Source organism: Eubalaena glacialis, chromosome 18 (genome assembly GCF_028564815.1).
Source record: "Eubalaena glacialis isolate mEubGla1 chromosome 18, mEubGla1.1.hap2.+ XY, whole genome shotgun sequence".
NCBI classification, from domain to species: domain Eukaryota; kingdom Metazoa; phylum Chordata; class Mammalia; order Artiodactyla; family Balaenidae; genus Eubalaena; species Eubalaena glacialis.
This window is the reverse complement of record NC_083733.1, coordinates 28,128,391-28,140,794: the sequence shown is the minus strand read 5'-3', so window position 1 is coordinate 28,140,794 and position 12,404 is coordinate 28,128,391. Positions and strand designations below refer to the sequence as shown.

Sequence of the window (12,404 nt, the reverse complement as noted above, 5' to 3'; positions counted from 1 at the left end):
TTTAAGAGGTAAGGGCTGGAGGTCCTTCCTGGCGTGGGAGAGCTACCTCCCAGACCAAAGGAGACTTCGTCAGACCCAGACTGACGGGCCCTGTGTCCTCCTGGCTTGCCTGCAGCCAGCATTCTCTAGTCTTCTGTCCTTTGGTTTACTGCCCACTTAGGAGCTAGGGCCCCAGGTCGGACCCTAGGGCGTGTGCCAGTTCCCTGTAGGAAGGTGGCCCCAGCAGATGGGAGGAGAGGAGGCCCTTTGAACCCTAGCAGGCTTTGTCCAGCCTCCCAGGCGGGTCCCCGTATGAGAAGCCAGCCCATTACCCCCCCCAGGAGCCCTCACCCAGAGCCTGGGAGCGCCTCAGCTCCTTGGCAACATCCTAAGGAATTCAGTCGCTGCACACGCTCCCTTCCTCTCCCCTCCCACCGCCTGCCTGCTGCCTGCGGGGGCGAGCGAGGCGGAGGCAGAGGCAGAGGCAGTGGAGCCCCATTATAAACCGCGGCAGAGCTCAGGCAGCGAGGGGACAGCGCCGAGCCCCGACGAGGGCCCCCACGTCTGCCCCGGCGCCCCCGGACACCCCCGACCATGGCCCTTCCACCTCTCTCGTGGCTGCTCCGCCTGGCTGCCCTCTGCCATCTGATCGTGCTGCTGGCTGGTGAGTGGGGTGGACTCAGGCATGAGCGGGGTTGGGGAGCCCCCAGCCCCACTTCTGCCCCTCAGGGCTCCATGAGGGCCCCCGGACCCTGCCCGCGTAAGGCTGAGATCCGTGGCAGCCCCTTCCTGACTGATATGCTGGAGGGGGCTGGGCATCTCCCTGGTGGCGGTCCCGGACTCAGGACTGCCCCTCCGGCTGGAAAGATTTACCGTCTCCAGAGACTGTCCCTGCCCGGCCCAGTGAGCAAGGTGGCGACCGCGTGGCAGCACAGAGAGGTGGTGCGGGCAGCACAAGATGCTGGGTGTGGAGGGGTGCCAGGAGGTGGGGCTGTGGGAAGCCCGAGGATGCTCTTGGTGGGCCCTGGGGTGGGAGCCCTGGCAGACTGTGGGCTGGTCTCCCTGCCCGGGGTTAATATGTAACCCTCAGCCCTGACTCCTGAGTCTCAGCTTGGCCCTGGGCTAAGCCACACTGGGACTTTCTCCTGCCCTGATTTCAAGTCCTTCCCAGGAGTAGGGGGCCCAGGACCAGTGGAGGTCAAGGTCACTGCAGCTCATGAATTGGACTCATCACTGTTGCTCTGGCCTGTAGCCCCCAGTCCCTCTGCCTGTGTCTCCCCCATGATACTGCCTTTCTCCTACAAGCATAGCTTAGAAATGTTTGCACCTCCAGTCACTTGCTTTCTGGAGCCTGGGACCTGATAGGGCATGATGTATCCATCCCACCCGACAAGAGTAAGATGGAGGCCCAAAGAGGTTTAGAAACTGGCCTGAGGATGCACAGCCAGCAAGTAGGGCAGGAGAGGGTAAGAGTGGGTGCAGGAGAGAGTGTGGATGCATGTTCACCACCTCTGTGGATCACGCTGCCTTCAAGAACCGTTTGAGTCAGCCCCATCCTCAGGGAATACCCGGACCATCCGGCAGGTTGGGGCTCAGAGAGGGTGGGAGGCTGCCTTAGGGCACACAGCCAGGCTGGGGAAATGAAAACCAGTCTCCAGCTTCCAGAGCACCTCCGTGGAGCAAACTGTCCCCCGAGTCCCTCTGTTTGGGGAAAGCCCACCAGTGGGGCAGAGAGCAGGTGGGTGGGGTGGGGTGGGCCTCGTGCCACTGGCCTTCCTGCTTCCTGGGCTAGAACACTGAACTCCGAGGTGTTGGGGATAGTGAGTACCGGAAGACGTGGACTCCGATGGAGGCTGTTTTTCCATAGCCCTGACCCTGAGTGGGGTCTTGCCTTCTTTGGTCCCAGCTGCCGCACCTTTAAAGATAGCTATTGCCTCCATGTGGTGAGGCTCTAATGCCTATGAGGACGCTTTGAAAGTGGGAGGAGGAGGGATTACTTATTCTAAGCTGGGGGTGGAGGTCTTCTATGTTAGGATGGAGAGGGGATCCTGGGGGGACTCTGGATGCTCTATCCAGCAGCCCGAGGCTTCAGAATCATCAGGTTCCCGCCCTAATCTTGGTCACTGGTTTTGCTGGGAGATACTCACATTATTTCAACCTTTCCGAGCCTCAGTTTCTCCTCCTTTAAGACTGGGCATTGGGCCGGGCTCATCTTGGAAGTCCTTAACCACACTGACATTTGTGGCTCTGAGAGAGCCCCCGGGAACCCCTGCAGGACTAGCGAGTGGTCCACAAGCCAGAGAGGCCCGGAAGGGGGCTGGGGACTTCGTGGCTACTGCCCTGGCTGGTGCAGGGTGGCTGCGTCAGTTCCCAAATGTGGGTTTGCAGGGCTGTGTCAGGCAAGAGGCTCCTCTGCTTTATATAACAAACCTGCAGATACAAGTCAGAGCAGTGAATTTTTCTCCCCAAGCACTGACGCATTCACTCCCACTCAAGCTCCAACAAGAAAGAGAGCAAAAAAAACCCTGAATTAAGCTGCTGTCGTCTGCCCCCCTGGTTAGGGTGTGGGTGGGGGGAAGGCAGGGGAGGATAAATCCAGAGGGTCAGGTCCAGGCCCAAGTCGAACTTAAATTAAAATTCCTCTATGTCTCCGTTGGTTAGGATTTTATATGTCACAAAGTGCCTCCTTGTGCATTTTGTTAATTCATTCACTGGCTGAGCATCTACTATGTGTCAGGCACAATTCTAGGTGCTGGGGCCACATCAGTGAATAAAACTGCCAGAGATCCCAGCCCTCAGCGTGCTGAGCATCAACTGGAGAAGACAGACAATCCTCAAAATAAACAGATTTGGTCTGTGAGAAGGAAAAAAGCGCTGTGATTTAAAAAAGCAGGGAGTCGGGGGTGGTGGGGAAGGTGTTGAGATTTTAAGTAGAGGGTCAGGGAAGAAGGGGGCATTGAGGGAGACACATGGGTGTCTCCAGGGCAGCGCTCCTCAGTGCGGGATTCGGCCCCCAAGGGGACATTTGGCGATTTCTGGACACAGTTTTGGTTGTTGCATTTTGGTTGGGGGGAGCTCAGGCACCTAGTACGGAGAGGCCAGGGATGATGCCCAATGTCCTACGGGACACAGAACAGCCTCCATAGCAAAGAATTATGTGGTCCAAGATGTCAGTGGTGTCTGCTGTTGAGAAAACCCTGCTCTAAGGGTCCAGATATTTTTAAAGCTTCATTCTCATAACCATCCTGCACAGCAGGTATTATCACGTCCATTTTACAGGTAAGGGGATGGAGGCTCAGAGAACCTCAGTCACTCGTCCAGGACACACAGCTGAGCAGTGGCTCAAGCCTTCTCTACCACCCAAATACCCAGAGACCCGGAATATTCCCATCTTTTCCTGCCTGTAATCCTCCAAACAGTCCTTGAGGTCCAGCCTAACGTACACCTCCTCTAAGAAACGTCTCCTGATCACTTGCAGTTGGAAGTGGTCTCTCCCTCCTGTAAACCCTGGCACAATTTGGGGTCTGTTCTGGAACATGGTGTTTTTACCTGGTGTTTAAGGCAGCCTAGAACAGTGGATGTCTAGGGGCTGGGAGGAAAACCAGATCTGCCACTAAGCAGCTGTGTGGCTCTGGGCAAGTCATTAAAACTCTCTGATTCTCAGCTTCTGCATCTTTAGAATGGGGATAAAAATCATCCTTTTGCAGGAATTAATGAGAGCAGATGTGTGTGTGTGCTGAGCATAAGGTCCAAAACAGAGTAGGTGTTCTACTAAGAAAAGCTCTGATACTTTGTGGTTATGTCTTAGCTGTCCATCAGGCTGGGAGACTTCTGAGGGCAGAGATGGGCCTTGTTCATCCCTCTACTCCTCACAGGGCCTGGCAAGAGCCAGGTCGGCATTTGTTGGTTGACTGAGTAGACATGGCGATCTGATAGCATTTATTGGGATTGAGGTGCTCTCTCCAAGCTCAGCACCAGCACCTTCGGGAGAAGGAGCTCAGGGTTAAGGACAAGAGGGTCTGGGTCTTTGTAGATACTCAAAAGTAATTCAGACAAGTGTTGTCTGAATCAGGAAATGGATGGATGAATGGATGGATAATGAAGGATGTGTGAGTGGGCTGGTGAGAGATGGAGGGGTGGGTAGATGAAGGGGGTGTAGGATGCGTAGGGGATGGACGGGTGATAGGTGGGTGAGTGGGGCACGGATAGATTGATGGACCAGGGTGAGTAGGGATGGATGGGAGGTAGACAGGTGGGTGGCAGGGAACGGGTAGGGGATTGACAAGGGGGTGGCAGATAAATGGATGGATGGATAGATGGATGGGGAGGTACGTGAAGGGATAAGTAGATTGAGACATTATTTCCTTCAATGAATATTTATATCCACCTTATGCTGGATGCTGGGAAACACTGTGACACCAAGACATACAAGGTGCCTGTCCTCCTGACACTCATATGACAGGTAATAGATGACTGGCTGGTGGAGGCATTATCTCCAGTTACAGAAAAGAAAACTTCCGTTCTGAGAAGAAAAGACACCCCAGTTAGTTACACAACCTTCTCAAGCAGAACCAAGAACAGAGCCTGGTCAGGGCCATTCAGGCACCACGGCGGAGGGTGGAGACTTTAGGACAGGCCGCCTCTGTGGCTCTTTAAGCCCTGGAGGTGGGCAGTGGAAGCAAGTCAGAAGAGCAAATTGACCTGCCCGAGCTTATCCCTCTTGCCCGCTGGACAGCCTCTCCCGGCTCCAGGTCATCCGGGGGCACCATTCTTCTGGGGATTCCTCTGGAAGTCACCTGCCACACCAGTCCAGGGGCCGGCTCCTGGCTCTACTCAACAGGACCTGGGGAGGCTGCAGCTGAGTCATTCTGAGGTCCCGTTGTGGGAGAAGGAGGGTGATAAAGCTTCTTTCACATCCTGGTTCCTCAGAGAGAAAGGGCTACCGGTGACTCAGGGACCAGCTGCAAGGAGCCCCCCGACCACCTCGGGAGCTACTAGTGCTGCCCCCTAATGGCCCAGCCCCACCCTGCAAGCCCTGCACCCCCTTTCCCACAAAGCAGGGTGGGCCGAGGCAGGGGAAATGATGAGAGAAGGGGTGGCAGATTCTAGAAGGTGTGTGTGCACGCCTGTGGGAAGGCGGAGCGTGTTTGGTTTGCGTGTCCACACACATAAGTATTTGTGTGTGAGCTCTGTGTGTTTTGGTGGAACCCGGGGGGGTCACCTGGGGCCTCCCTAGCTCTGCAGAGCTAAATAAGTTTGTTCCCTCAGCTCCACTGCCCTGGAAGTCCCGGCCTCTAGATTTTTGCAAAACCCTCTGAGGTCATGCTTCGGCCGCATATAACCTTGACCCAGATCTTACACTCAGGTTCTTCCTCATTTTTTGCATACCCCTCTACAGCTTACAGCAAACAGAGTAAATTTTGCTGGAGATTTTAGGGGAAGGTGGAAATGCAATGCAAACCACTTCGAATGTTTATATAAAATGTGTGGGTTCTCAACTATCTGTTGCGTCACCGTCATTCTGTCCTGGCGTTGCTGTCTGGCTCCACGTGGGACGCAGCCATCTGCAGGCCCCCGCCCATCTCACTCTGTCCCCACTCCATGTACAACGCATCTACATTCCTCCTCCTTACTCCTGCTCCGCCAGCTTGCCCCGGGAATCCAAATGGCCCATTGCGTTCCTCTCAAGAAACTGCTTCCAAAATCATCCTGGCTCTTAATGGCAGAACAAAGGATCACCTACTCAGCACACTCCTTAGAAGGTGGTTGTACTTATATATTTAAAAAATTATATTATCCGCTATGTGTGCCTGGTTGCATGTATGCCTTTATGTGTTTTGGGGGGGGCATATATATATGTGTCATTGTGTTTGTTGCTATGAGTGTACGTGTGTGTCATAGGGTATACACGTGGGGTGTGGATGGACCGAGGTCTGGGTGTGTCCCAGAGGTTGTGGAAATCCATGAATATGGATCAGGCGGAGAGGGATGGATGGGATATTGATGGGAGAGGGCGATAGTTGAGCAGGTGACTTACTGGAGTAAAAGCATGGTGGGGGCAAGGGCAGCGTCCTGGGCCCAGAAGGGCCGGGAGCCAGGCCTGGCAGGAGACCCTGTTCCATCACTTGCTGGCTGTGTGACCTCAGGCAGATCCTTGACAGTCTCACACTCCTCTCCCCTGGGTGAACCAACTATAGCGACTTAATTTTTAAAATTAAACACAATGTGCCAGGCAATAAGAGCTTTATAAGTAAGAATTCATTTTCATCACCTTACAGCAACCCTCTGAGGTAGGTTCTATTGCTGTCTCTATTTTACAGGTGGGGAAACTGAGGCATAGAGAGGTTTGGCCCGGGACAGGGGGCTGAGGTCAAGGGTGTGGGGCATCGGTTCTGGTTTGGGGGGTTCGCGGCGGGGACAAGCTGGCGTGGGGCTGGGAAGCCAGATGCCCATGGACAGTCCTGCTGACTGGGGGCCTCTGTGGGCTCAGGACAGCACCTTGGTGTGAAGAAGTGTAACATCACGTGCAGCAAAATGACCTCGGAGATCCCCGTGGCTCGTCTAGTTCACTACCAACGAAATCAAGAATCATGCGGCAAACGTGCCATCATGTAGGTACTGCCCTCTTGGCCTCTGAATTCCTTTCAGGCCCCGGGGATGGTTCCCTGGCCTCCGCTAATCCATGTCCATATCCTGTCACCCAAAGCTGGGCTCCTGGCCCAGTGCCTCTGCAAATGCTCCTCTTGCTCCTGACCTGCTGGCCTCCTCGCCAATCTTAATATCTGTGCCACAGGGCAAAGGTGAGCTGTGGCTTCCTGAACGGCCGTGGCCTGGAGATGCCGCCGAGGCTGATGATTCCTTCTGGGCCAAAGGGTGTTTATGCAGCCCTCGAACCTGCTGGATTTCATGGGGGATGAAAACATGGTGCTCTGAATGTGCAGGCTCCAGACGCCAACAGATCTGGTGCAAATCCTGGCTTCACCACTTACAGACTGGGTGGCCCTGGTCATGTTGCCTACCCTCTGCACTTTAGTTTCCTTATCTGTAAAATGGGTAGTTTGGGGAAGCTGAAAGGAGATAATGAAACTAAAGTGCTTGGCAGGGTGCCCGGAAGCTGCTGGCAATAGGAGAGGCCAAGGTTATTATCGCCATTGGACAGATGGGGAAATAGAATCCCTCTGAGACCTTGGGGAGGGGTCAAGCCAAGCCAGCTTCCCCTCTGGCTGTTGGGATCCCTGGCCATCTTGGCTGCTTGCTCCTCTGGGGTCCTTCTTGGGTACTGCCAATCGCCCAGCCCTGAGGCCTTTCCCCAGGACTGACCTTTGGGTCTTAAAGTGGCCTCAGCCAGACTCAACCAGACACTGAGTCCTGGCAACAGGAAATGGCCAGTGGGCCTTCGAAGTAGGGGCTCAGCTAAAGGAAGATGTACTTCCTCCCGCTGATTGTTACTAAGAGGAGCAAGTGTGCTACTGCCTGACCTCTCTGCTCACCTGTCAAGATTCGCTTCCCCCAGACTCCCCCACGTATTTGCTTCTATTTTGTAGGCGAAGGGGAAGTGGGACGCTCCAGAGAGGGGATGATGGCACTAGGGCAGCACTGCACCTGTGGGGCCTACAGGGTCACGCTTGCTTTCTGGACCTCTCTGGCTTCCTAGCATACTGGAGCCAGGCACATTTACATTACCTCTCTGAGCCTTGGTTTTCTCATCTGTAAAATGGGGGTGCACGTGGTAGCCATCTTACAGGATGGGTGTGAAGTTTAACCAGGCAAAATGCCTAGCACAGGTCATGGCGTGGAGCAAGGGTCCCCGCCAGCTCTGAGCTGTGGTCTCGGTAGTAAACCAGCCACACGCAGCTTCAAAGGAAGCTCAAGATTTGGATGGCACTCAGGGTCCCAGCAGGGCCACCATATATAGGGTTGGAGCTCCCTAGGGGCCCTTTCAGTCTGAGGATACACACTAGGAGAGGAGGGTAGAGGTCCAGAGGGCAGCCTGCAACTGAGGGAGAGGAGGAAGAGGACGTTATGACATCGAGTCCTTTCCAGAGCGAGGAGGCCCTACCACCAAGCTTGCCAGTCTTACACCTGGTGGCAGAGAACACTGGTGACATCTTCTCCCAATCAGAAAACTTGTAGCCCATAGCCCCCACCTTCATGTTAATGACATTATTATTAACATTGTTATTATTTTACTGATCTCCTACTCTGAACCAGGGGCTTTACATCATTTTCATCTTCTACAATAACACAGAAGTAGGGTGACCAACTTGTCCCAGTTTGCTGGAATTTTCACAAAAAGACCCGCATCTTGAGAACGCCCTCAGTCCCAGTTTTTCTGGGATGGTTGGTCACCCCGCGGAAGGTGGGGCTCTCTTTCCCGTTCTCAGGTGAGAACGCGGAAGTTCCGTAAGCTGAGCTGCCCCAGCTAAGAACTCATAGCTCACAGCTAGTAAGTGGTGGGGGCAGGATTTCTAGCCGGGTCTGCTCACCTGCAGCGCATGTGCATGATACCCCTACTCTGCATGGCATCTGGGCATCACTGGGTCCCTTGTCTTCCTTCCTTGCAGCCTGAAGACCATGAAGGAAAAATTATTCTGTGCTGACCCACAGGAGAAATGGGTCCAGAAAGCCATGGAGCATCTAGACCGCAAGGCTGCTGCTCTGGCTCCAAATGGCGGCACATTCGAGAAGCAAATCGGCGTGGGTGAGCCCAGGACCAGCCCAGCCACCAGGGGCATGGACTGGTCTGAGGCCTCAGAGACCAAATTCACAAGCGAAAGCAGTAGCCCGGAGGCACAGAGGGCCTTCGGGACTTCCCCAGAGCTGCCACCAGAAGTGGCTGATTCCAGGGGGACCAGGTCCCCCTCCACTTCAAAGACTCTGGATGGAGGGCCCGAGAGAACTGAGCTTTTCAACAAGGCTGCCGTCACCACCACCACGTCTTGGCAGAGTTCTACCGCCTACCAACCTGGGGCAGACCTCGAGGCTGAGGGGAAAGCCTCTGAGGCCCCCTCCACCCAGGCCCCCTCCACCCAGACCCCCTCCACCCAGGCCCCCTCCACCCAGACCCCCTCCACCCAGACCCCCTCCACCCAGGCCCTCCCCACCCAGGCCCCCTCCACCCAGGCCCCCTCCACCCAGGCCCCCACTATTTCACACACAGTCCCAGAGGACAACACTGGGCCCGAAGGCCAACCTGGGTGGATCAAGGGACAGCACCCCACGCCAGAGAACTCTCTAGGGTCCAAAGAAATGGGTCCCACTTCAGCTCACACGGATGCTTTCATGGGGCCCGGCAGCGTGTCCGATGTCTTCGTGGTCCCTGTATCCTCTGAAGCGGCCCCCAGCACGGATCCATTGGCCTCTGGCAGCTGGACCCCCAAGGTCAAGGAGCCCATTCACGCCACCATGGACCCCCAGAGGCTGGGTGTCCTCATCACTCCCATCCCCGACTCCCAGGCAGCCACCCGAAGGCAGGCAGTGGGGCTGTTGGCCTTCCTCGGTCTCCTCTTCTGCCTGGGGGTGGCCATGTTTGCCTATCAGAGCCTTCAGGGCTGCCCCCGCAAGATGGCAGGAGACATGGTGGAGGGGCTTCGCTACGTTCCCCGGAGCTGTGGCAGTAACTCGTACGTCCTGGTGCCAGTGTGAGCTGCCCACCTGCCTGCATCCAGTTGTTCAACTCAGCTGCCTGGGGTCCCCCATCCTCACACTCACCCTCACCCAAGGGTCTGGCCCAAGCTGGGATGACTGGAGCAAGGAGGTGGGACCCTCTGGGTGGAACTGCCCCCAGCTCCTGGAGGCCGCCCTTGACCATCCTTGACCCACTGCGGACAGAGGGGGTGGCCTCCACAACTCACTCCAATGTCCCAAGTCAGAAAACTCCCCTCTGCTGTTGGCTGGTTAGAGGGTCCCTTAGATACCGTGCCAGCCCCAGTGAACAATTATTTATTGAACGCCCAGCCCCTCTGACCCATACCCCTGCGGGTACCACAGTCATCCCTTCTTACAAACGAGCCTCAGGCCAGGCCCCTTCTCCCCACTCCCTCAGACCTCATCGTGTCTCTTGGTCCCGCTGTGGTTGCCAGTCACCCCGGCCACCTGCGGTGCTAGCTCCCCTGCCCCCTGTATAGACCCCATGTCCCAGCCGGGGACCTGTCTTTTCTTGCATGAGGCTAGTGTGGTGTTTCCTGGGACTGATCCCAGCGAAGGATCTGCCCTCAGGTAGGCATCATGAGAATGGGAAATGAAGTTATCCGGTGGCTTTGATTCCCATCCGCTGCCTTGCCCCGTCTGTGCTGTGAAGGAACATTGACTATGAGCGTGAAGGTTGGGGGTCTAGTCCAAGACCCACCACCAATCCATCAAGGCATTCATACCTCTGGTTTCCCATCTGTGAAAGGGGAGAGGGACGGCAAATATGCGGCAATAGCCTGTACCCCTGGCAGGCATCACTAGTTGATCTAGAGACCCCTTTCTGCAGACCCTGGGTGCAGCCTCTCAACCTTCATCAGAAGAGATGGTCTCTGCCAATCGATGAGACCGGCACGTCCATGGACGCTGTGACCTGGAGGTCCTGCCCCGTTGTCAGCACCGTGGGCGCTTGAGACGCAGAGACCAACTTTGAAGGCCCCCCCTCTGCCCCTGCTGGCTTTGAGACGAAGTGACGAGTGACAGGCTGAAGGATGAGGGGAGGCCTGCAGGCTCCGAGGAAGGAGCCAGGGAGCAGCTGCAGGCAGTAGCCACGCTCCTTCGCTCCTTCGTTAGGGACCCGAGTCAGGCATTTTCTCTTTCTTTCCTGCGGCCTGGGTTCCTCTTACACCTCTCGTGCCCTGAAGACACTGTCCTCTGCACTCTGAGATCTTCTCCCCTCACCTTCACCCCCCGCAGGCAGGGCCAGGAATTTCCATGAGATCAGAATCCACCAGGGACAGCTGAGGTTCCCGTGTTTACTTCTGAAAGGGACTCTGTCTTGTGGGGAGGGACCGGCAGGGGAGGGGAAGTTGTGGGCATGAAGTCAGAGGTTCTCTTTTTGGCACTGAAGACTCGGGCAGGCCTGGATGGGGCCAAAGGCTCACTGGGCTGGCCAGCACCCCGCAGTCAGAGCCGGACCTGCAGGCCTCACCTCTCAGGCCCCTGGCGGCAGCTCCCCACCTCCCTCTGATCGTCTCTGAAGGTGTTCTTTGCCCTCCACCAGAGGGGTGTCCCATGGGCTAGGCTTCCCCCAGGTACAGGTGACATGCTCCTTTGTAGACAGATGCTGAGAGGAAGCACCCAGGGCTCCGGTCCCCAGAGAGAGGGAAGCTGTGTTTCCCTGCCCGCCTGGCTCTCCTGCGCTCCCCTGCAGGTCATGGCACAGGATGTTTGAGCCTGGCTCAGGTTGGCGGCACTCTGACAGCTCAGAGAGGAAGACGGCGGATCTGAATGCACTTTTTGGGGCTCCTCTTGCCTGGGAGCCTTCAAGGGACGGGCACCCGTGAAGGGGCTCCCCTCTGTGAGAAAGCAGCTGGGGACAGCGTGTCCCCCTTGCACGGATTTTGTGAGTTCCCCCAAGCAGGACAGGGACAAAGACAATTTGGGGAGGACTTTAGAAGGAGTCGGTTGATCATTTTGCTTTTCCAACACTATCACCAATGTCTGTGCCATTTTGTATTTTACTAATAAAATTGAAAAGTCTTGTGAATCAAATAAAGTTGCTTTTCCTAGGGCAGGCTCAGCACCAGAGCCTCCGGGAGGATGGAACAAAGGAGAAGCCAAGACTCTCTGGGAAAGCGGGACTTCCCTGGCGGTCCAGTGGTCCTGTGGCCATGTCAGTTGCCATTTATCATCACCGTTCTCTTGTTTTTCTTATATTAAGGATATTTTTCTCTGAGCCCAAGTCTTCATCAAAAGTAGGACAAGGAAAGACAGAATATGATGGGCACATAATTTTTCTTACACATTGCTTCCCTCATTTTACTACCTGCCAAGCCCCATAGACATTTGGGTTTGAGGTTCCTGCAAGAATCTGAGATTGCTGCCTCTGCGCCAGCTGCAAATTCTTATTTATTTATTTTTTTTGGCTGTGGCCTGCGTGGCATCTGCAATGGAAGCGTGGAGTCTTAACCACTGGACCACCAGGGAAGACCCTGCAAATTCTAGTACTGCCCTTAGCAGTGCGCAGTAGCTCTCCTGTTCCACCCCAAGTCCAGTCCCTCCTGCTTCTGCCCATTCCCACCCCCAGGAAGGAGCTTGGAGGCAAAGTCACAGCCCCCCAACCTCTCCCCGAATACCACCCTTTCAGCAACATGAGACACCAACGGAGGCTTTGAAATGAAAATGCTTGTTCCTGTCTTTTCATCACATTCTCAGATAAGGTTAAACTCTTCATGTGCCAGAAGAGGATGGAGAGTAGGGAAATATTATTCTCCCTCAGTCCAGAGCACTTCCCT

The 12,404-nt window shown here is 55.4% G+C and overlaps 1 protein-coding gene across 1 annotated transcript; it reads left to right on the top strand.

The window, feature by feature from the left end:
- The first annotated feature begins 396 nt into the window (after positions 1-396).
- CX3CL1 (C-X3-C motif chemokine ligand 1) lies at positions 397-11,648 on the top strand. Its single transcript, XM_061173663.1, has 3 exons — positions 397-643; positions 6,470-6,590; positions 8,544-11,648. Exons 1-3 carry the CDS (start codon positions 574-576, stop codon positions 9,622-9,624), a joined length of 1,272 nt encoding a protein of 423 aa, XP_061029646.1. The 5' UTR covers positions 397-573; the 3' UTR covers positions 9,625-11,648.
- Positions 11,649-12,404: the final 756 nt, after the last annotated feature.

What these genes read in the sequence shown, in the direction of transcription:
- CX3CL1 (XM_061173663.1), top strand. Translation starts at nt 574, where the DNA reads ATGGCCCTTCCACCTCTCTCGTGGCTGCTCCGCCTGGCTGCCCTCTGC. An exon ending in TCTGATCGTGCTGCTGGCTG is followed by an intron (nt 644 to 6,469) that starts GTGAGTGGGGTG and finishes CTGTGGGCTCAG; the next exon opens with GACAGCACCTTGGTGTGAAG. An exon ending in TGCGGCAAACGTGCCATCAT is followed by an intron (nt 6,591 to 8,543) that starts GTAGGTACTGCC and finishes CCTTCCTTGCAG; the next exon opens with CCTGAAGACCATGAAGGAAA.